Source organism: Hyaena hyaena, unplaced genomic scaffold, assembly GCF_003009895.1.
Source record: "Hyaena hyaena isolate Hyena2069 unplaced genomic scaffold, ASM300989v1 scaffold_153, whole genome shotgun sequence".
Classification (NCBI taxonomy): domain Eukaryota; kingdom Metazoa; phylum Chordata; class Mammalia; order Carnivora; family Hyaenidae; genus Hyaena; species Hyaena hyaena.
The window spans coordinates 482,800-507,758 of record NW_024080785.1 but is presented as its reverse complement, the minus strand read 5'-3'; the positions used below and the strand labels follow the sequence as shown (position 1 = coordinate 507,758).

Here is a 24,959-nt window from a genome sequence, read left to right as displayed (position 1 = left end):
AACAATATGTAATTTCATGTTACTTAGGACTTCGCAATATTTTAAAGAAATTTGTGTTGTCAGTTGATATTTTAATCATGTTAATTCACATTTTTACTTAATTTGAATTTATGATGTGAACTATCTTGCCTGATTTTTAGTGTACCTGTATTTTGTAGAAAAAGCAAATACTCTGTTTTGTTGAAAAAGCAAATACTGTACTTGTTGAGTTCAGGCATTTTATAAACATTATCTCATTTACTCATACCACAGTGTTTTGGGAGGTGGTTGTTATCCCCAGAGTAGAAGATATGAAATTGAAATTTAGGGTGGTTAAGTTACTTATACAAGATTCCACTTTCAGTACCTGATGAAGCTAGGTTTCCCATTCTCCATCTGTCTTGCTCTAAAACCTTGCTTCTTTCTATTATTACATCATGCTCCCTTTTTCAGTTACACAAAATGCTGAATTCAAATTAGAAATTTACTAACTCAGTCCAATGGGATGTAGTCTACCTACAAAAAGCTCATAGAAACTTATTTAGAATATGATAGATTCATTCAACAAAATACTGAGTATATGACCTATGCCAGATTCTGTTTGATGCTGAGACTGTGGCAGTGAAAAGTGAGAGAATATGACTGCTGGCTTTGGGAAGCAAAATATATATGTTTCGGCATGGGTTACATAGGGCTGAAGTTTTTGTTACTGAGAAAGGTAAATACTTGGTGATTTTTAGAAAACCAGTTAGACAAGGGAATCATAAAAATTATAGATAAATATCTTAAATATATAAACTTAAAACAAATACCAATGTGTTAATATAAAGGCAAGAACGTTTCTTTGAGTATGCCAGACTTTCTTATACCATAATCCAGCTTCCAAAGTTTACATTTTTGGTTTCTTAGAAGAGGAGTACTAAAAGTTTATAAGAGTTTTGATTTTCTCTAGCATTTTAGACTTCTTGTTATAAAACTTTTATAATACCTCACTCATGTCTTAGAAATGATTAGTTTTAAAGCCTATAAAAATGTTAATACTTTCATTTATGCATCACATTAGTGATTTCCAAATACTTCCAGTTGTTTTTAGAAATTTACAGTTAACCCTTTTAAAGGTATATTTCACAAATTCAGAGACCATCTTAATTACTTGTATGTGTGTCTGTACTCATTAAACTTGTTACATGTAAACTCTCTTGGTGCTTGTGAATGCCCTAGGTGACATTTGGTTAGATATTTTTCTGGGCCACAGCCCTGGGATGCCAGGATCATTAATGCAGAGCTGGTTGTCCCAGAATCCTCACTGCTCCTATGCCTATCATCTATCTTGTTTGTCCTTCAGGTTTTCTTATGTTTGGCATGATACAACATTCACTTGCTTCTGGACTTGTAATGGCTCCCTACCTAATGCCTGTATGCCCATTAAGCGAGCTCCAAAAACTGAGAAGCTATCCCAGCTATTCAGAAATCAATGAGCCTGGTATTAAAATTATTAAAACCAACCTACCCGTGATTTTTAGATTAATAATGTTTATTGTAATGGAACATAAAGTAAGCATTTTACTGATTTCAGGCTACCCGTGTAATGTGGACACCACCTCTCCGGGAAAGTTTCTCATATCCATTTCTTGTACTTCAGATGTGCATTTTAACTTTGATTCTCAGGTAATTTTTACTTATAAAACAAATCTAAGTAAGTTATGTTAACTTTCTTAAAATATACTTCAACTTATTAAGTTATAATTGTCCAGTTTAGTTTTCCTTTTATTTCTACTTTAAAATTAAATTGAGTATCCAGTTGAGAGAATAATCTAAAATTACTACGCAAACAATTGCTTTCCACTTGAGTCTAGACTACAGATTTTACGTGATCTAAATTCCTAGAGACATGGTTTATTTTTTATTTTTTTGAAATGTTTTTAGTCTGACCACTCAGGGTTTCATGGAATGAAATGTGTTAACTACAACATTTAGGATTATATCCTTGAGTGCTTGTATTATGTACTCTGTACTTTAGCTAAAAGTCATTTTTATTTGGCTTGAGCTATGCAGGGTCAGTTTTTTGTTTTATTTTGTTTATCTTGAGCTATGCAGTGAATATTAAATATTTAAATTTCTAATGCCTTGCACAGTGAAAGGAAAATAAACTTTTATGTTAAAAGTATTTTATTTACTGGTAAACTGGATACAATATTTAAACCTCTAACTTAGATTGTTTTGTCCTAAGCATTTTTATAACACAGGTATTTTAAGTTCTTTTTAATGAGTTTTTAAGTTTATCTATATTTTGTTGCCTTATATCAAAGGTAAGGAGTCATTAGATTTCATCATTTTGCAGTTAGCTTTTCTGTTTGGTGATAGGCTTAACTTTAATGGTAAAACTTATTGATATCAATTTTTTCTATTAAGGACCTCGAACAATAGTAGAAGGCATTTTATTGCACTTTGTCTTTCCAATGTTGCTTTTCTGCTTCCCTGGCAGTTTGCTCAGTTTATACTTTTTACACAGGTAAGATGATTTTAAACTAATTTAAGTTGAATGCAAGATGTACTTGGTTACTTTTACAGAAGTTTTAAAATATCATTATGATACTGCTTTAATAGATTTTTTAAATGTGGAATAATTATAGTTCTACCTTCTATAAATGTATTGGGTTAGTCAGGCAGATATTAATGATCAGCATGCAAAAGGCCTTTTACTGTCACTTTAATTCACAATTTTTCTTATTTATTTTTGAGATCTCTATAAATTTGCCTGTAGATTTTCCTTTTATCTTAGGAATCATTTTGGATGCCAAGCTACACAACATGGTAAGGGCCAATCCTACTCTTCATGGTAGGGGGTATCTGCTTCTAATCTAGTTTACTGTTGGCTGTTAAGTCCTAAAGAGCAGAATCTTACCGGACGCCATTTCTCAGCTTCAATCATGGTATTATTTGAGTGAATTTGAGGCCATATCCTGCCATTAAGTAACTAATAGCAAGATACTGAGCAGAGAGTAAAAGGTCAATTTTGATGAAATTTCATGATACCCGAATTTTCCATTAGAGCTCCTTTCTACCTAACTAACCAGCACTGATAATAATAATGTTCTCTATTGCCGATAAGAAATTGTACCAAGAAGACTGTGCTGCCCGTTATCTACAAGGAATGAAATTATAATCTCAGCTTAATTGGTGCCACATGTTTAAAGTATTCTCTCTGCTTTACTTCTTAGAGTTGGCCCTTTCAGGTTGTAACACAGAGAGTCTGGCTTCCATTATATGCATGTGCCAACATAGATTTCTAATGTGCCTTGCTTCCTTGCAAGCACATTTATTAATCCACTGGTGCTGAGGAGACTGCTTAGGTAGCTGTTTGAGTAATTTTGATATTGCTTTAATGATTTTCGGTCCATTCAAAAGATGTGATAGGCTTTTCTTTCTTTTTTTTTCTTCTTTCATTATTAAGATATAATTGACAACTAATATTTCTTTTACTGTCTTTATTTCTGAGAGAGAGAGAGAGAGAGAGAGAGAGAGAGACAGCATGAGCAGAGGAGGGTCAGAGAGAGAGGGAGACACAGAATCTGAAACAGGCTCCAGGCTCTGAGTTGGTTGTCAGCACAGAGCCCGACGTGGGGCTTGAAGCCACAAACCATGAGATCATGACCTGAGCCGAAGTTGGGCGCTTAACCGACTGAGCCACCCAGGTGCCCCTGACAAGTAATATTTTATAAGCTAAAGTGTACAATGTGTTGACACCTACTCACCTTGAGGCTAGTGTCTGCAGAATCATGATGAAACCTTCATCTGGGGGCTTTCAGAAAAGAAGTTCGTTTTCTACAGTTTTACAACAGAATGTCGACTCTGCTGCTTTTATCTAAATGAGAGGGCTCTCTTTTGAACCAGCAATTCAAATAGCAACATTTCAGCGACTGAGCAGAATTTTTACCCGTTCAGAGTTTCTCTTACCCAAAGCTTATTTGTGATACTTAATAAGTGTGGTCCAGCTTGCATATCCTAATAATATTGGTCTCTGAGAGGAAAGAAAGGGAAACTAACATATGCCAGACTTCAGTTTTAGAGTTTATTTAGAGTTTATTTTATTTAATCCTCAAGGAGTCCAGTCAGATGGGTATTACAGATAAAAACAGGCCAAAGATTAAATTAAAATCAAGTCTATCCAACTACAAAACTCCAGCATTTTCCAGTTTATTATTGTTGCATATCTAAGGCCTTTGAACTCTTCACTTTTGACAGCTGCACACTTGGCTGTATTATCTTACTTCTGGCTTTCATGCAGCATTAATAAAAGAAATATGCATTTAAAGAACATTTCTGTACCTTTTGTGAAACTATAATTAATTGAGTGTACTCTATTATCTAATTGCTTTTCTATATAAGTACCTATATGACACATTTTTCATAATTAGTGTCAAGATTAATTTTCCTCACAAGTGAATTTATAAACTTCCTTTTAACAACTGTATCATATTAAATGAGCTGGACTCAACAAGAGACAAGCAGAAAGCAACTGCATTTTTTTTTCCTGATGCCACTCAAAACCTATGTTCCAGGCTTGTTTCTCCCCCAGATTTAGATGAAATTTCAGGAGGTTCCATAACTATTCCTTTCCTTTTCATTTTGAAAAAAAAAAGATTCATGTTAGTAAAAAAAATTTTTAATCTTTAAAATTTTGTATTTTCTGACCACTGAACATGATATATAGCCACTTAATTAGTCCTTGTTTAATTTTCCTTAATAATGTTACAGAGATTTTTAGAGAGTTTACAGATCTTTCATTAGATTTATTCCCAGGTATTTTCAATTTTTGATGCATTTTAAAAGATTGGGTATCTTATATTTGTTAGGTATATAGTTCTACATAAGTTTGTTACTTTTGCTATTCAAAGTTTATAGATATTTACTATTTTTGTTTGCTTATTTCAATTACTAGAGGGGGAATGTGTTAAAATCTTCCACTTTAACTGTTGGTCAATATCTACTTTTAGTTCTGTAAATTCTTACTTTAAATATTTTGATACAATATTTGATATGCACAGTTGTTAAATATTCCTTTTATTTTTATGTAATGTGTCTTAATTTTTTTTTAATTTTTAATGTTTATTTTATTTTTTTTAAAATTTTTTTTTAATGTTTTTATTTATTTCTAGGAGAGAGAGAGAGAGAGACAGCGTGAGCAGGGGAGGGTCAGAGAGAGAGGGAGTCATAGACTGAAACAGGCTTCAGGCTCTGAGCTGGCAGTCAGCACAGTGCCCGACGTGGGGCTCGAACCCACGAACCGTGAGATCATGACCTAAGCGAAAGTCGGATGCTTAACCGACTAAGCCACCCAGGCGCCCCTTTAATGTTTATTTTTGAGAGGGAGAGAGACAGAGCACAAGTAGGGAAGGGGCAGAGGGAAAAGGAGACATAGAATCCAAAGTAGGCTCCAGGCTCTGAACAGGGCTTGAACTCACATACCATGAGATGACGACCTGAGCCAAAGTCAGACACTTAACTGACTGAGCCACCCAGGCACCCCTGTGCCTTAAAAAATTTTAAGGCATCTGTGTGTGATAAGAACACTTAACATGAGATATTCCATATTCACAGATTTGTTAAGTATAGATAGAATACAGTATTGTTATCTATAGGCTCAGTGTTGTACGGCAGATCTCTAGAGTTTATTGATATGTCATAACTGAAACCTTGTATGCAATGATTAGGTTTCTTCCCCCAAACCTAGCCCTGGCTATCAGTATTCTATTCTTTGATTCTATGGGTCTGTCTATTGTAAATACCTCATATAAGTGGAATCACACAGTATTTGTCCTTCTGTGACTAGCTTACTTAGCATAATGTCCTCATTCATATTGTGCCATATTACAGGATTTCCATCTTTGTAAAGATTGTATGTGTATGATACATTTTTAATCCATTTATCCATTGATTGTCATTTAGGTTATTTCCACATTTAGGATATTATGAATAGTGCTACAGTGAACATGGGAGTGCTAGTATCTCTTCAAGATTCTATTTTCAGTTCTTTTAAGATAAACATCTAGAAGTGTGATTGCTGGATTATATGATAATTCTATATTTTATTTTTTGAGGAAGCTTCATACTGTTTTTCATAGCTGTATAATTTTGCATATGCATCAGCTATGTGAAAGGGTTCCCTTTTTCCACATCCTCATTAATACTTGTTGCCTGGTTGTTGATAATAACTGTCCTAACAGGTGTGAGATAACATGTCATTGTGGTTTTGATTTGTATTTCACTGATTTAGTGATATTAAACATTTTTTGTGTATATATATTAGTTATTTGCCTATTTTTGGATAAATACATGTTCAAGCCCTTTGCCCATTTTTTTAATAGCATTATTAGTTTTTTTTTTTCCTAGAGTGTTAGGAATTTTTCAATAGTAAGTATTTTAGATATTAGCCTTTATCAGATAATGGTCTGCAAATATTTCCTCCCATTGTATAAATTGCCTTTTTACTCTGTTGATTGTTTCCTTTGCTGTGCAGAAGCTTTTTAGTTTGATGCAATCTTACTTGTCTATACATCTGATAAGAGATTAATATCAAAAAGATAAGAGATAATTAGAGTTGGAGAGGATGTAGTGGAAATGGAGTGAACCCTTGTGTTGTGTTGATGTGAATTTAAATTGGTGCAGCCACTATGGAAAAGAGGAGGCTCTATATATGATTAAAAATAGAACTATTATATGATCCAGCAATTCCATTTCTAGGTATATATTCAAAGGAAGTGAAAACAGAGTATCAAAGAGATATTTGCATTTCCATGTTTGTTGCAGCATTGTTCACAATAGCCAAGATGTGGAAACAACCTAAGTGACTGTCAATGGATGAATGGATAAAGAAGATGGGATACACACACACACACACACACACACACACACACACACACCCCCCCCACACACACACACACTGGAATATTCTGCTATGAGAAAGAAGGAAATCCTGCCATTTGTGGCAGCATAGATGGACCTTGAGGGCCTGTTCTAAATGAGATATGTCAGGCAGAGAACAACAAATACTGTCTGATGTCACTTTTATGTGGAAACTAAAAAAGCCAAACTAGTATAGTTTGATGGTTACCAGTATGTGGTGGGTGGGAAATAGGGAGATATTGTTCAAAAGAGCACAAACTTGCAACTAGAAGTTGGGGGATTGAGTTTGGGGATCTAATACAAAGTAGAGTCATTATAGTTAACAATATTGTTCTATATACTTGAAATTTGCCAGGAGAGTAGATCTTAAATGTTCTTACTACAAAAATGAAATAGGAATTTTGCAACATAATAGGGGGAGGTGTTAGCTAACAATGAAGTAGTAATCCTATTATATAGGTGTGTCAGATCAACATGTTACACACCTTAAACTTACACAATGTTGTAAGTTAGTTATATCTTAATAAATCTGGAAAAAATAGGGGGATCTTTGGTAGAGTTAATAAAAAGGATAAAGTTCTTAAGTGCAGTTAAGTTCTGATTATCCATTACCTGGTATTACTTGGAACCATTTTCTACCTGCCTATTTTGGGGGAGAAGGTGGGTTGTAAGGTATTTAGGCTGAGAGAACAAGAAATGACAAAGGGTTTGTGAGTAAGGTATCAGCCTCATATTCCCAAATTCTGGGTAGTTGATGTATAGAATAAACTTGTAACAATTTATGCATTCTTTGACTCTGAGATTTGACAGTAGCTTTCTGCTGTGCTTTAGCTTGCTTTATGAGGCACTTGATAATGTGTTGAAAAGAGATTTGCTGAGCTATTTGTGTCCTTGCCTTTTTTTCCACACCACCTGCAAGTAAGTACCTTGAGGGTGGAGATAGCATTGGTACTCTAGTATCCATTGAAAGGATTTGAATTTACAGGATTGTCTTTAAAAAAAAAAAAAAAAACAGCAACAACTGTATTTGAGGCTTCAAGCAGCTAAGGTATGATAAAACACTGGGAAACTGTATGCAGGTAAATTGATTAGTACTTGAAAGTATTACCATCTTTAGCCATTTAACACAAACATCTCCTTGGCATTGTTGAATGAATTACCCATTGTTTATGTGCTTACAAATTATTTTTTGAAACTGTACATACAATGAACTCCTAACCTCTTTACTACTGAATGTTAAATTGCCATAGGACTTTTCTGTTGAAAGGTCCAAACTAAAGAATTCCTGGGCCCAGTCATAATAATGACTGTGAATACAGTCCTCTAAAATATAAGAAATGGCAATACTGTGATTTGTAGTAGAGCTCTGCAATCTTTAATTGAGTAAAATATGACCCCCCAAAAATGTCATGTAATTGGAGTCATAGAGCATGTTGCCTTTTCACCATAGCTTCTTTCACTTAGCTATATGCGTTCACATTTCTCCATGTCTTTTTATGACTGGATAGCTCATATTTTTATAGTACTGAATGGTATTTCATTGTATGGATTCACACAGTTTGTTTATCCATTCACCTTTTGAAGGACATTATGGTTGCTTCGGTGATTCTATAAACATTTGTAGAATGCATATGCATTTTGTATGTATATAAGATTGTAACGCAATTGGGTAAATGCCCAGGAGTCTGATTGGTGGATTGTACTGAAACACTATATTTTAGTTTTGTAAGAAATTGCCAATTTTATCAGGTTTTTGGATTTCAGCCATTCTACAGGTGTGTAGCAGTAGGTCCTTGTTGCTTTAATTTACAGTTACCATCTTTAGATGTGCTTATTTGCTTTCTGTATATATTCTTTGGTAAGGTATTTGTTTGGATCTTTTGTCCATTTTTAAATTGGGTTGTTTTCTTATTTCTGAATTTTAAGAATTCTCAATATATTTTGCATACCAGACCTTTATCAGATACGGGTTTTGCGAAGATTTTGTCACAGTCTCTTCCTTGTTTTTTAATTTTCTTAATGGTGTCTTTTGCAGAGCTGTGGTTTTTAATTTTAAGAATGTCCAATTTATGAATTTTTTTCATGGGTCATGCTTTTGGTTTTATATCTAAAAACTCATTCTCAAATTAAGTCACCTAGATTTTCTCCTTCTGTTATCTTTTGAATGTTTTATAATCTGTGTTTTAAATTTAGACCTAAGATCCATTTTGAGTTAATTTTTCTGGAAAGATGTAAGGTCTAGGTCTGGGTTCACTTTTGGTGGGGGCATGGATGTCAAGTCTTCCATCCCCAGTTGTTGACAAGACTATCATTTCTCCACTGAATTACCTTTGCTTCTTTGTCGAACTTCACTTACCTATAATTGTATGGATCTGTTTCTGAGCTTTCTATTTTATTGCATTGTTTAATTTGTCTTATTATTTTTCCATTACCATGCTGTCTTGATTACTGAAACTTTATAGTAAGTCTTAAAGTCAGTTAGTGTCCAGATTTTTAAAAGAATTTTTCTTTGCCTTTGGTTTCGAGCAATTTGGACCATGATATGCCAAGTATGGTCAAGTTTCGTTTGGTTTAATTTTTCCCTTGTTGGGGATTTGTAATACTTTATAAATCAGTGCTTCATTTTTATCTATAAATGTTGAGAACTTCTCAGATATAATCTCTTTAAATATAGTTTTTATTTCATTCCTTCATCCTTTTCTGAGATATGAAGTATAATATATTAGACCTTTACACTGTATATTTTGTGTCTATTATATTCTTTCATATATTTTTCATCCCTTTGTCATTTTATTCTTTTTGCTAAATGTTTTCTTCTGATCTGCCTTCCAATTGATCTCTTCTTTGTTTGGTTGTATTTAACCTGCTTTTAAATCCACCTTTCTTAGTATTGATTATTATAACATTTGGTTACATATTTCAATTTCTCTTCTGGCTTTCAGTATTCTCTTGGAATTTTCAAATTTTTTAAAGTTTATTTATTTATTTTGAGAGAGAGCATGAGTGTGGGAGGAGCAGAGAGAGGGAGAGAGAGAGAATCCCAAGCAGGCTCTGCACTATCAATACAGAACCTGATGTGGGCGCTCTAACCTATGAACTGTGAGATCATGACCTGAGCTGAAGCTGGATGTTTAACTAACTGAACCACCCAGTCACCCCAGGAATTCTTAATTTTATCTATTATTGGCTTGCACATATCAAAAAGAAAGTCTGTTTTTGATGATACCAGACATGTTTTTGAATAGTTTGCAAGCTAAGAGTGGTTTTTACATTTTTAAAGTGTTGTTAAAAAAGAATATGCAACAGAGACTGTACATGGCCCACAAAGCATAGCACATTTACTAGCTGCTTTTTACATAAAAAGTTTACTGACCCATAAAGCAAATTCTTTTGTATCTGCTTCTATTATCATACTGATAATAGATATCTCCTCTACCTGATTAGTTTTAATCTGGTATTGGATATTGCACATGAACAGTCACAGAGTTAATTTGGGACTAGGTTGATATTAACTTCTTCCAGAGAAGATTAAAATTTGCTTCCAGTAGACAGACAAAGGCACTACCAATCTTTTATTACCCTCATGCAATTAGAGAATGAGCTGATTCAAAGGTGGGCTTCAGTCTTTCTGAGGGGTGCTAGATTTCTGGTTCTCCCTTATATCCCAAACCAAAGCTTGGGGACTTAGCAGGGATCTCATTCTTTGTGTGCCCTGAGTACAGAGTCCATTGAAATCTCCCAACTACCTCTATTAGAATCTGTTTCTTTTGGAACTGGCAGCTATTTCTGGGATAAAAGCACCCCCAAATGTCATACTTATCACTAGATTTTCATCCCTTCTCTGGTTTTAACTTCCTAATTCTCTTTTGCTTTGTTAATAATATGTGGCTTTCATACAGATTTAGAAATATTTTTTCTAGCTATTCTAGTTCTTAATGATAAAGTTGGCCAAATTATTTTGATTATCATTATTTGAAATAAACTTTACTCTTGTATTTACTTTTCTTATGAATAGTAAGGTGTTTGTTTTCTACTTGTTTTCACTTTTGCTTTTTTGATATTTTTATTTCAGATAGCTTCATTATTTCCCATGTATGTTGTGGGATACATTGAGCCAAACAAATTTCAGAAGATCATTTACATGAACATGGTAACATTTTTAACATTTATAAGTCAAATATTAAAATAAGATTTCAAGGTTGATAAAACAGAACTGACTCAGTTTTTTGGGGTAACTTTTCCAAGTGTATTTAATATATATGATGTTGTTATTATCCAGAAGGAAAGATTACACTTATATATATCTATATCTATAGCATCAGGTAGATTATACTCTATCAACTAGACTGTAGATGTTTTATCTTCTGTGAAACTTTCAAAAATTTTAATGTTTTATTATTATCATTACTTTTTAAACTGTCTTTTCTGCATGACACCTGAGATTTTTAAAGCTTTGTATTAATATTACCCTGTAAATTTTATGTTTTTGCACTTTTTAAACCTTACTTTCCAAATACATACATATCTTTTAGATAAAAAATAAAATAAGGCCTTGTCAGTGATGGAAATCTTCATGTAGTCCAACAAAAATAAGATTAGAAAATTAATACTTACCAGTGTCTTTCTTATTATATTATTCCCTTATTGAATCAATAGAAACAATAGTGGGGGGGGGGTTTCTGTTTTCTTTATAGCAAGTAGCAAATAGAGAAATAAAATGAAATGCTCCTGTATATAATTTATGGTGTTAAAAATACTTAAAACTTATCAGTATGTTGAAATTTTGTTATCTTTTGGCCAGAATCTATCTTATCTATTTATTAATCTTATTTATGTCCATAAAGTTTATATTAAAAATGACTATATCTGTAGACAAAGTATGCATTATACTGTTTATCTAAGAACAATAAAACATATGTTTCTTTTTCTCCATTTTCAGATTTCAGTTCTCCTTTGTTTTGTGTTAATGTTTGGAAATCCAATGTATTTATCTTCTTATTATTCATCATCTTTGTTAATGACATGGGTAAGTTTTTGCTAAGCTCATGAAGATTTGTTTTTACCTGTCAAGTATTAGGTTTACCCATGTGATACAAGCTCAGCAGAATAAATAGCACCCTACCCTGATTATTGCTCACATTAAAAACTGCCTCCCAAATAATGCTTTCTCTCTATCTCATCCTTGAAAAATGAATACAATCCAAAACTTACCTCTTTAAGGGAATGCCCAAGTAAATATTTTAAAAACAATCATAAGCTAATAAGACTTAAAAAATGTGCCATCACTTATGATAAAAATTAGTCACTTTAGTACACTAGTTATTACAGTGACACTGCCGCTGCCCAAAGCAGTTTTGAACTCCTTTGAAATGCTTTCACAGACATAGAGGGTGGCACATTCTTTTGAATATCCTCAATGGTGGCAAATCTTCATCTTTCAAGCGTAGATTTAATTTTTGGAAATGACCAAACTCTTGTGAACAAGGTGCATGATTTGATCTTGGGTAAAATAGATCTTGATCAAAATATGGTGTGACAATAAAGTAATTAGACTGATTTTCTTGCACCATAGCTAAATTATTTCTGAAAAGAAATAAATGTTCTCTGAAGGCAGTTTAGAAAGAGGAGTTTCAGACTGTTTTAAGCAATGGCAACATTATTAGAATAATGCATGTGACTTACTTTCATGGGATAACACTCATTTGGATATGTATTTCAAATGGTGGGTTCAGTAAATTCGATTTATTACTTTAGAGTCACACTTCTGATATTCATGAACCAGGGCATGGAGTGTTTTCCTCCACTGGAATGTTTCTGGGATAATGATTAGAAATGATATGAACCACAGTAATACCAAAATACGGCACTTTTCCATGTATGGTGCGTAGATGGACTCTTGGGATTGCCCCTATATTTTAGTATTGTGCTCCCTAAGCCTTTTTTGTGTGTCTCAAAGTAAGTAAGCCCTACTTTTTCTCTCTCCCCAAAAGCATTTCAACATTTTGTTAAATTTTGTCAACATTGCAAAGTAGAGTACTTACAATCATCTACCCCTTTTTAGGAAAGCATTTGTTTTGAAATATAACACACATAAAAAACTGCATAAAACAAATGTTTTATGTACTTAGTTCTGACTAGTACTGTTAAATACTGCTTTGTGAACTGTTATTTGACAAACTAACTTAAGCTACTGTCAAGTCAAAATTAGAACTTGTCTAACCATTCTAGAAGCTCTCTATGTGCCCTGCCCCATTATAACTCCCTTGCACTGCTCTTAAGCAGGAATAACTATCTTGACTATGGTAATTATTCCTAGCTTTCCTTTATAGTTTCATCAGTTAATTTCTATTTTTATCTACAGCTTTTCTATATATCTTCCTGATATTGTTCCCAAGACATTTATTTGTTAAGAATTCAGGTCATTGAGGGGCGCCAAGGTGGTTCAGTCAGTTAAGCGTCCAGCTTCAGCTCAGGTCACAATCTCAAGTTCGAGAGTTCGAGCCCCACATCAGGCCCTGTGCTGACAGCTTGGAGCCTGGAGCCTGCTTTGGATTCTGTGTCTCCTCCTCTCTTTGCTCCTCCCCCACTCATGCTCGCTCGCTTGCTCTCTCTTTCTCTCTTTCTCACTCTCTCTCAAAAATAAACATTAAAAAAAACTTTAAAAAAATTAAAAAATTTAATAAAAGAATTAGGTCATGAACATACCACAGGAGGGTGCTGTGGTCTAGGTTTTGCTCTTTGAATGCAAATGGTGTAGCTGTATGTCTTCCTTTGCCTTCTTTATGATACATTTGATCTTTGAACAACGCAGGGGTTACGGATATTAAATCCCCATGCAATTAAAAATCCACATATAATTATTGATTCCGCAAAAACTCAACCACTGGTAACTAATGTTGACTGGAAGCTTTGCTGATAACATAGAAAGTCGATTAACATGTATTTTGTATGTTATATGTATTATGTACTGTATTCTTAAAGTAAGCTCTAGAGGAAAGAAAGTATTATTAAGGAAATCATAGGAAGAGAGAATACATTTACAGTACTGTGCTGTACTTATCAAAAAAAATCCAAGTGTAACTTGACACATGCAGTTCAAACCTGTGTTGTTTCAGGTTCAACTGTTTATTAATAATTGGATCTAAAACTTGGACAGGTGCAGATGTGATCCCTTTGGCAAGTCCATAGTATGGTTTCTCAGCAGGAGGCACATAATATCTGGTGCCTCTCTTTTTATGGTGGCAGCCATCAATGCTTAGTACCAGAGCGCTAATTAAATAGGGATTTTAAAATGGTGATATAGCAATCCTTCACTTACAGTTCATATAGGAAAAAAAAGCACATGTCCAAACGAGGGAAAGTGGGAGGAGGCAGAAAAATATTTGAAGAAATAATGGCCAAAACTTTTCCAAATTTGATGAGAACTACCAACTGAGATATAAAAGATCTTGTTTAATCCCAGTACAAGAAACTGAGAGAAGGCTATAATAAGGCACATTATAATCAAATTGCTCAAAATTAGTGATAAAGAGAAAATCTTAAGAATAGCCAGAGAATTAAGACATATTAAATATAGAAGAGCAAAGGGTAAGGGTGTCAGAAGAGTTTTCATAAGAAAAAAATGCAAGCAATAAGATAGTCAAGGAACATTGTTATAAAATACTAAAAGAAAAAAAAATCGTGGTGAATTTGTAATTGTAATTCTATACCCAGAAAATATATCTTTCAAAAATGAACACAAAATAAAGACTTTATGACCAGCAGATTTTCACTAAAATAAATGTTAAGTGGAGTCCTTCAGATGGAAGAAATGATATATTAGATGTCAGTCTGGCTGTACACAAATGAAGGGCACAGGCAATGGTAGCTAAAGGTAAATATGTAAGGTTTTCCTGCCATTTTTAAAAATGTTTATGTATTTTGAGAGAGAGAAAGAATGTGTGCATGAGTGGGAGAGGGGCGGAGAGGAAAGAGAGAATCCCAAATAGGCTCTGTGCTCTCAGCATAGAGCCCTTGCCAAGGTTTGATCTCATGAACCCATGAGATCATGACCTAATGCGAGATCATGACCTGAGCCGAAATCAAGTGGATCAAAATCCACTCTAGTGGATGCTTAATGGACTGAGCCACCCAGGTGCCCCCCCCCTGCCATTTTTAACAGCATGGATGGACTTTTAGGGCATCATGCTTTGTAAAATAAGATAAAGACAAATACTATCTTTCAATTTGTCTTTAGTTTTCTTTCAGTAATGTTTTGTAGTTTTCAGTGTATTAAGTATTTTACCTATTTGGCTAAGTTTATTACTTAATACTTTTGTTTTTGAGGCTATTACAAATGGGATTGTTTTCTTAATTTCCTTTTCAGAGTTTTCATTGTTATTGTGTAGAAATACAACATACTTTTGTGTGTTGATTTTGTGTTGTGCTTCTTTACAGAATTTATTCCAAGTGTGTGTGTGTGTGTGTGTGTGTGTTCTATGTAGAAAAATCACATCATCTGCAAACAGATAATTTTACATCTTTCTTTCCAAAGTTTTATGCCTTTTATTTCCTTTTCTTGCTTAATCGCTGAAGGTTGGACTTCCAGTACTATATTGAATAGAAATGGTGGAAGTTGGCATCCTTGCCTTCTTCCTGATCTTAAAGTAAAAGTCTAGTTTTTCACAATTCAGTATGATGTTAGCTGTGGGATTTTCAAATATAACCTTTCTTGTGTTGAGGTAATTTCCCTCTCATCCTAGTTTGTTGAGAGCTTTTATCATGATAGAATACTAAATTTTAGCAAATCCTTTTCCTACATCTATTGAAATGATCTTGTGATTTTTAATCGCTCATTCTGTTAATGCAGCATGTTACATTAACTGATTTGCATTTGTTGAGCCATCCTAGAATTGCAAGATAGATCTGACTTAATCATGGTGTATGGTCCTCTTAATGTGTGCTGTTAAACGTGGTTTGCTTATATTTTGTTAAGTATTTTTGCATTTATGTTCATCAGAGATATTGGTCTGTAAATTTTCTCATAGTGTCCTTGTCTGGCCTTGGTATCAGGGTCATGCTGGCCTTAATATGTATGTTTAGAAGTATTCCCTCTTCTGCAGTCTTTGGAACAGTTTGAGAAGGATTAACATTAATTTTTTTTAATGTTTGGTAGGATTCATCAGCAAAGTCATCTGGTCTTGATCTCTTCTTTGTTGGGAGGTTTTTGATTATTTATTCAATATTCTTTCTAGTTATAGGTATGCTTAGAGTTTCTGTTGCTGTATGATTCTGTCTTGATCGTATGCTTCTAGGAATGTGTCTCTTTCTTCTATGTAATCCAATTTGTTAGCATCTAATTGTTCATGTAGTTTCTTATCATCTATTTTGCTTGAGTTTAGTTGTTTCAGATGGGAGAGTATGTATGGTTCCTGTTATATCAACTGGACCAGAAGTAGCAATTCCATCCTGATTGATTTTAATTACTTACTTTATTTTGGGGGTGAAATATTATCATGTTTCTAAGAATAAGAAATATATAAAAAGTTGTACTCAGAAAATGTCACTCCCTCTCATTCCTTCTACCCTATTCTCTCCAATTTTCTTTTCAGCTTGGTCCTACTTTTCTTGAAAGATATCTCATTGGTTTTCTAGTTTTCTCCTTTAGTTGTTTTTTTTTCTTTTTTGCACTAATAAATATTACATATATTTCTTTATTATATCTCCTCTTACTTACATGAAAGGTAGAATACTATGGTCTTCTGCACTTTGGTTTGTCAGCCTATTGTAGACATCACGTAACAACCTATCCTGGTTATCACTCCATATAATTTCATAGAGATCTTCTTCATTCTTTGTATAGTTCCATAGTACTACACTGAGTATGTTCCATAGATGCTTCAAATACTGTCCTGTCTGGACATCTAGATTGTTTCCTATATTTTGCATTTACAAACAGGTTGTAGTATATAATTTGGTACATTTATATTTTCCTGTTGTTGGAAGTTTAGGAATCCTGGCTCATCCTGAACTAACTAACTAGATGCTTACAAAATTCAACTCCAAATATAAGTAATACAAAGGTCTAAGATTTCAGTTTCTTATAGGAAGCTTTTTGTTCCCAAACCAAACTTGAACAAATACCTTATCAGCTTGTAGCAATGACAGGAGGAATATTCCTAGTCTTTGAGTGTCTCTGTCAATTTGGGTTGCTACAGTAAAAGTACTATAGACTGGATGACTTACACAGAAATTTGTTTTTCACAGTTCTAGAGGCTGGAGAGTCCAAGATCAAGATACCAGCCAATTTGTTTCTTATTGAGGGCTCTCTTCCTGATTTTCAGACATATGTCTTCACTGTATCCTCACATGGTCGAGAGAGACATCTCTCCCGTATCTCTTCGTATAACAGCACTAGTCCCATTCATGAGAGCTCTGCCATCATGGTCTAATTACCTCCCAAAGGTTCAGCTCCCATTATGTCACAGTGAATACTAGGGTTTCAGCACACGCATTTGGTGGGGGACATAAACATTTACTTGATAGCACTGAAGGGTATGATTTTTGAAGACACCAGCTTTATGCATGTCTCAAGTCCAGCTTCTGACCTTCCATAGTCCCAGGCCCTTTTCTGCTTTTGATGTAAGCCCCTAGTTGCAACTTTATTCTGCAGTTCTCCTTGAAGACTACCCTAAGTTTTCTCCTATTTGTTTTTTTTAAGGTCATCTGCTTTTTCTGGCATTTGGAAAATTCATTTTCTTTCTTCTTAAGTTCAGTTAGGTATTTTTAAAATATTTTATTTTTATTTTTATGGCATCACACTACAATATTCAACCCACATGGCACAATGCCTGGCATCTAGCACCCATAGTAACTCTAGAGCCCTTCTCCCCCGTCCTCTTTCATCTAAATTTCTTTCTAGTTCTAACATCATCTGTTTTTCTATAGTTGTGTACTTTCCACCCCCAGGTACCTCTTAAGTGTTTGTTTATTTGAGAGAAAGAGTGAGAAAGAAAGAGCACACAAATGGGGGAGGAGAGAGAGGGAGAAAGAAGGACAGAGGATCCTAAGCAGACTCTGCTGACAGCAGACAGCCCAATGCGGGGCTCAGACTCACAAACCACGAGATCATGACCAAAGTCGGATGCTTAAACGACTGAGCCACCCAGCTGCCCCCAGTTAGGCAGTTTTAAAACATTTAAAAATATTTTATTTAGGAATTTGGGGAGGAAGAATTTTCATGTTATTTTAGACCACTAATTTTGCTGGGTGACTTAACATATATCCTTGCATGGACACACCTCCCACAAACCATCTACACCTTCAGAGGAGTGACCTGCACAAGGCATCCCAACTAATTCAGTGAGGAATTAACTTGATTCTGGCAGCAACTTTTTGGTACATAAAGCATTGAGCTCTCACTACAAGGGAATTTGCCATGTCCAAATTTTGAAAAATCAACAATTAAAAAGGAAAACGGCTGGTGAGAGCCTAGATGGAAGGCGGTGGCTGGATAATTTTTAAAATATATCATTCATGTAAAATGTCAATTTTGGTTAATTGTTTTGTTTTATATCATGTGCATTTTAGGTGATGATTCTAAAGAGAAATCAAATTCAAAAACTGAGAGTATCTGAGCTCAACTTTTGGGTAAGATTAAAAAATTTTAACTATTTTTTCAAACTTTTTATTTCTAGAAACTGAATACAGACAGTATACTTTAAAACTTGAATGACTTATAGACAGTAATCTTATAATACCTACTAATATAGGGCAAGAAATAGTCCTCAGCAATATCTACAAGTCATTATCAAGAAATGAATTAATTTATTTCAGCACCACTCTCACGCCTCTCTTCCCTTTTCATCCTGCTATGTATATACCCTTACTGCCTTGCTTTCTAAATTTCTATTTGCCTTGAGTTTCTCCCTTTAGATTTATTAACCTTCTCTTCAAAATAACTAGTATGTAGTCCTGCCCCCACTTTCCATTGTACTTTTCTCTACATCTATCTATTATCTATTTGTTCTTCTGCTTCCCACATTATACTCTATTATTTTTTGTCCCTGTAACATTTTCCCTACAGTCTCCCAACCTTTCTTATTTCAACTCAGGCACCGCCCAATCTTCTTTTCACTTCTTCCCACATATATAAATGGATGGCCCATGTTACTTCTGTGTTTGCATGTTTTGTTTCCAAGTAAACGTAGTATACTATTAGGTAGGTACTGCAAATACTAATTCTTATAATACTGGACAGATGACAGTCCTTCTTTATCTCTTGATCTTTGATGTAGATGTACACCTATTAAAAAATAAAACCTGCCATATTGAAGAACTATGTGATTACATATAATATATTAATAGGGGAATGCTGGAGAAGTTATGGTAAGATAAGGTAGATTTCTACTCAGGATGCAAAAGGACAAATTGGATTCAGTTGCCAGTTACTCACTGCTTGAGGCTTTTTCCCAACCCTAATGGGAAATTAGGGTATATCTTACTTTCAAGTATAGAAATATTTGTGTACTTGAATTAGTGGATGACCATGACTCTTCTAATATATGATTTTTTTTACTTCACAAAAATTAGCAATTTTTAGAAGATTAAGCCAAGAAATCAATGGAAAATTCAAAGATCTTCATTTAATAACGGAACTCAAAATTAAATTTTCCATTAGAAACTATTGAAAATGGCAACAACCAGAATGCATCTATGGAGATTTAGGGAATTCTGCCAAAGGTGTACTAGGAAGAAGATTTATTGTCTTCTTTTCAGTTTTAGACTGGAAAGAGTAAAACTTAAGCTTTCAACTCAAGAATTTCAAAGAAACAAAAATCTCAGGAGAAAAAAGTTGAGATATAATTAATGTTCAAAACTTCATTCCTAATATGTAGTTTTCATGATCATATTCGGGAAAAAAATTTGTTACTCTTTCACTTAAGACCTGCTTTAATAGAAAGTTTGTTAATTTCGAGGAAGAAGAACCTTTTGGTCTTTTGACTTTGTTATTAATTTCTAGTTTTATAATTGATATTGTTAGTCTTTTGCAAAAGAGAGAAACAAATCTTATTAGTCTTCTAAACAATACAAAGGATATTCTGGCCTTTTATGGCTTTATTTCCCATAAAAGTCAAAAAGGAAAAGCAAAGATATTTTGTGAACTAACACTTTTTCTTGCAACCCCCTTCCCCTCCCCACCAAAAATCTTGGCATTTTACTATTCCAAGTAATTCTTTCATACCTGTGGAATAAAGATTATATTGTATATCTTACTCCATGTGGTATTTAGAAACCAAGGTCTGAATGCTGAGCGTTCTCATTGCTACCACTGTTTTCTTGCTTCTAGTCCCATACATATAGATACATATACATACATACATCTAATATTTGTATCATTGAAATTATACAAGAAGAGGTAAAAGAGTGGGGCTGAGAAAATTTTGAATATGTAATGGCTGAAAGTCTACCCACATTTGGTAAAAGACATAAATCTACAGAGTCAAGAAACCAAATGAATCCCAAGTAGGATAAGCCCAGCAAAATCCATACCAAAACACATCATGATTAAATTTCTGAAAACTAAAGACAAAAAATCTGAAAAGCAGAGAGAAATGATGTGTTACCTATAGGGCAAAACTGATTCGGATTACATTAGCCTTCTCATCTGAAACTATGGGGCCATAAGGAGATAGTATAACATTTGTCAAATGCTGGTGAAATTGTCAACTGCAAATTAAATGTCCAGGAAAAGTGTCTTTTCAGAGTGTAGGGGAAATAAAAGACATTCTCAGATGAAGGAAAACTAAGAATTTGTTGCTAACAGAGCAATCTTTAAAGAATAGTAAATGGAAGTTCTTGAGGCACAAAGTAAATGACCAGAGGAATCTTAGAACATCAGGAAGGAAAAATAAATGCATAAAGGAGTAAATGTAATAGACTATTCTTGAGTTTTTCATGTGTTTTCTCTTGGCTTATTGTTCTTTAGCTAGATGTTTGAGTCAACTTTTAATTAATTTACTTTTTCTCTCATTTTTATTGATGTGAGGTTTTGAGGGCATGGATTTTCTTCTGATCATTGTTTTACATGACTTTCTTCATTCCTAATATATAGTTTTCATGATCATATTTGGGAAAAAAATTTGTTACTCTTTCACTTAAGACCTGCTTTAATAGAAAGTTTGTTAATTTTGAGGAAGAAGAACCTTTTGGTCTTTTGACTTTGTTATTAATTTCTAGTTTTATTACATGATGAGAGAAGATTGTAATATTTTTAGTTTGTGGAATTACTGGATGCTTCCTCTCTGACCTAAAGGATGATTATTTTTTGGTGAATATTTTATGTGTGCTTCAGATGAAGGTGTATCCTTTATTAACAAGACATATTTTGATAAATTTACTCACAAAATTTATTTTTAAATGTCTTGGTCTTTTATATCTTTATTTATTTATTTGCCCACTGACCTCTCTTGTATTGAAAAAGTGTATTTAAGTATTTTAGTATTAGTGTGTTTCTATTTCTCCTTGAATGTCTAGTAACTTCTGTTTTATAAAGATGGTTGCAGTATGGAGATATTCATACTTATTATATTTTCTTCATGAATTGTGTCTTTTAGTGTCAAAATAATTTCTGTATCTAATGCTTTTTTGGTGTGAAACTTAGTGATGTTAGGATTATAAACTTTAGTTTCTTATTAGCTTTGGTGCATTTTTGCCACTTTTTTTTGGTCACCTTTTTGAATCTATTTCTGTACATCTTTGTACAGCACAGGTTAAGTCTCGTTTTGTGAGAATTTGAAGATTTTTATTGATGATGTAAATGTTATGTTATTTTTATTGTATTTACAATTTCTTTACATACTTCATTACACATTTCTCTTTCATTTTTAACTTTCTATAGGAAAGTTGTTTCCTCAATTATTGCATACTTGCAGCTGTTTTTCTGTAATCTTTATTCCTGAATGACAGATGGACTAGATGTAAAGCCCTTACATCCCACTTCCTGGAGTGTTTTGAAAATGCTTATACACTGTTTATTTGCTTTTATGTTTCTTTTAACATATATCACACAGGCCAAATTTTCTTGCCTTCTAAGTTATGTGCCTAGAAGAGTTATGAAATATTTCTTCATTTTTAACTTTTACTAGGCTCTGTCTTGAGGTAGTTCACCATACTGGTCAATTTTTCCAATACCTGGTGGTTCCTTTCCACATGTCAGTATGGGTCTTTTATTTCTAGGAAGATTTCTTGGATTGTAGTTTAAATACTAGTGCCAATTCATTGCTCAGTTTTTCTTTGTCAGGGACTCAAATTATAAACATGTTGCCTATCTTCTACTTTGAATTTTTATTTAAATCTCTTCTGCTTTGGTTGCCTTGAGATTGTCTTCATTTTTCAATGGTTTCCCCTTTTTCTTCCATTTCTTTTCTATATTTAATAAGTACTCTCAATTTTTTTCTGATTTTGTCCGTTTCTGTTCTTAGCTAAAATTTTTTATATCTCTGAATGCTTATTTGAGCTTACTTAATTCAGTTTTTAATTCTGTATTGTTGTTTTTTCTGCTTTATAAGATTTTTATCACTCATTGGAATCAATATCAACAGCTGAAATGTTTGACTCTCATTTTTGTTACCTTCTAATAAAAGCTACATTATAGATCATAGAGACATCTTTCATCTAATTATTTTTTGGTCAGAGCAGGTGTTTTCTAATCCAGATGCAGCCTCTTGTCAGTGTAACAAAATTTGGTTTTGTCAGTTATTATCTTCTTCCTCTTTCAGTGACTGTATGATTGTCTTTTGTTCGGTTCTCAGTTATTTTTATGGATACTTGATTTTCTTTTCTTGCTTATTTTCTTATCCACACATTCTACAGAGGGTTTCTCTCTCTCTTTTTCTGTCCTCTCTTTCCAGAAGTAATGCCTTTCTGAGGTCAGTTCTTCTTATACTGAGCCCTTTAAGCCCCTGCTCTGTAGTCCATTCTTCAGACTACCCAGCTCTTCCCACATGTTAAGGTGGACTTCCTCTCCCTCTGGTTATTTCAGTTCATTTTGGGACTCCTCACATCCCTCTCCCCTCTTCTGCATGATTTTGAGATTCCCTTCATTCTCTGAAAAGGCTTAAATCAGGAAATTGAGGTTTAAGTTTGTTGTATGTGTTGTTTCTTTCTATTTACAGGTAATTTGAAGTTTGTACTGTTACCTGTTTTTTATATTTATGATTGCATTGTCCTACTTGTTGGATGAGTGTGGAGAGATTTGGACTTAGGCTGCTATAATTTTCCTCAGGCTACCTAGAAGTCCACATCTGTGCTCTTTCTAATCAAGGTTAGCCAAAAAACAAAACAACAGAAACCCCTACGTGAGTTTTAGTTTCTATTTCTCTCCTTAAAATGAAAGCCTAAGTTTTGAAATTTTCCTTTCTTGAAAAAGGAGTCATATAATTATATTTCCAAAAGAATGGTAGAAGAATATTTTATATTTAATCCTATTTTTGAAAAAATAACTTTTCTGCTAGGAAATCATATTTGGAACCAAACATATAACTCCTTTATTCACAGAAATTGAAAAGAAATAACTTGAAAAAAATTTTTTTAGAATTTGTATAACTCCAATGTTGTTATGTAGTTTATACCAATGTCATCTGTTTCAATTCTTTGCCTTTAATCAAAATTTTCTAAAGAAGCAACCTTTCCTAGACTATATCACTAATACAATTATTCCATACCATGATTAAAATTTCCCATACCACTTACTGATATAATTGAATATTGTATCTGGGTAACTTAGGATTTGTAGTGTCTGACTTCTATTTCTTTCAATTACTTTCTAGCTGATTCAAGGCTTTGGCTGGTTGTGCGGAACAATTCTTTTGAAATTCCTGACATCTAAAATATTAGGTGTTTCAGATCATGTAAGTACTTTCTAGTGATGAAAACTGTAAAACCATCTATTTTTACCTCTCTAGTTTCTAGAGATAGTTTTCTCAAGGTCCTGGAGTTAGTTTTTGGCATACTAGTAACAAAACCCTACAGTTCAGTGATCTTTTCAACCCACTAGGAAAAAACCATATCAATGAATGCTGACGTAGCCATCCAGAAAAAAAAAAAAAACTAATAATATCTTAAGTAGTTGTGTGTTTATATTTCAGTTAAAATACACCTGGCTAAATCAGTCAGTAGAGCATGCGACTCTTGATGTCAGGGTGGTGGGTTCAAGTAATGGAGATTACTTAAGGAGTAAAATAAAATCTTAAAAAAAGATTAAAATGATATAAATCATCATTTATTTAAATAATAAGTTACTCAGATATTGAAAATGTTAACATATGAGCAGTCTGTACTCGGCTTTTAAATATTAAAGTCAAAATTTTAATGTAGTTTATGTATAGTTATGGACTAAAATTAAGATGTGACTTGATATTTTTAAAGCTTTTCTTGTTATGTAAAAGGAAAGTGGGAAATGTTAAAAATCCTTTATCTTTTCATCTTCTAGAAAATATATGGACCTATCCCTCATATGTGGCGTGTGTTTGTTTTAAAGCCAATATCTTACATAATAGCCCTTGTCAAAGGGCTTAAGTCCCTACTTAGCTAACCAGTTTAGGGGGCAGAAAACAATGCAGGAATTTACTTTTGATCCTTGACACTTTATGTTTGGATATTGGCTATGAGAGCATATATGAGTGAATCACACAATAACCTACTCTGAAATGTACTTCATCTAACACTATCCAATTAGAGCCCTGTCTTAATGCTGAAATTTCTTCATCTTTAACAACAGATTATGGTCCTTACTCTCTAAATAGTCAAGTGCTATCACTCTCTTGTAGAATTGAGCTAGCATACATGTTCAAGTTAAATAAAATTTCAAAATGTAAGGATTTATTTGCCATTTATTGCTAGCTCTGCATGGTGATTTATTAGGTTTATTTGTTGCTGCTGTTCTCTGGTATCTCTGATATACTTCTTTTTTATTTCCCTTTTTATTCTGTAGAGGCTGAACATTTTATGGTGAACTTTGTTGAGGCCTCCTAAGTCATTTATTTGTTAAGTTGGTCTAGGGATTTCTTTCTGCCTTGTTCCACGTTGTCACCCAC

The 24,959-nt window shown here is 33.5% G+C and overlaps 1 protein-coding gene across 1 annotated transcript in view; it reads left to right on the top strand.

Annotated features, from left to right (window-relative positions):
* Nucleotides 1-24,959, top strand: part of DPY19L2 (dpy-19 like 2) — an 87,677-nt gene that overhangs the window by 27,900 nt on the left and 34,818 nt on the right. Inside the window, exons 8-13 of the mRNA XM_039239128.1 lie at nt 1,556-1,647; nt 2,392-2,491; nt 10,958-11,035; nt 11,825-11,911; nt 18,454-18,513; nt 23,694-23,774. Coding sequence (XP_039095059.1) covers nt 1,556-1,647; nt 2,392-2,491; nt 10,958-11,035; nt 11,825-11,911; nt 18,454-18,513; nt 23,694-23,774 — 498 coding nt within the window. The remainder of the gene's footprint in view (nt 1-1,555; nt 1,648-2,391; nt 2,492-10,957; nt 11,036-11,824; nt 11,912-18,453; nt 18,514-23,693; nt 23,775-24,959) is intronic.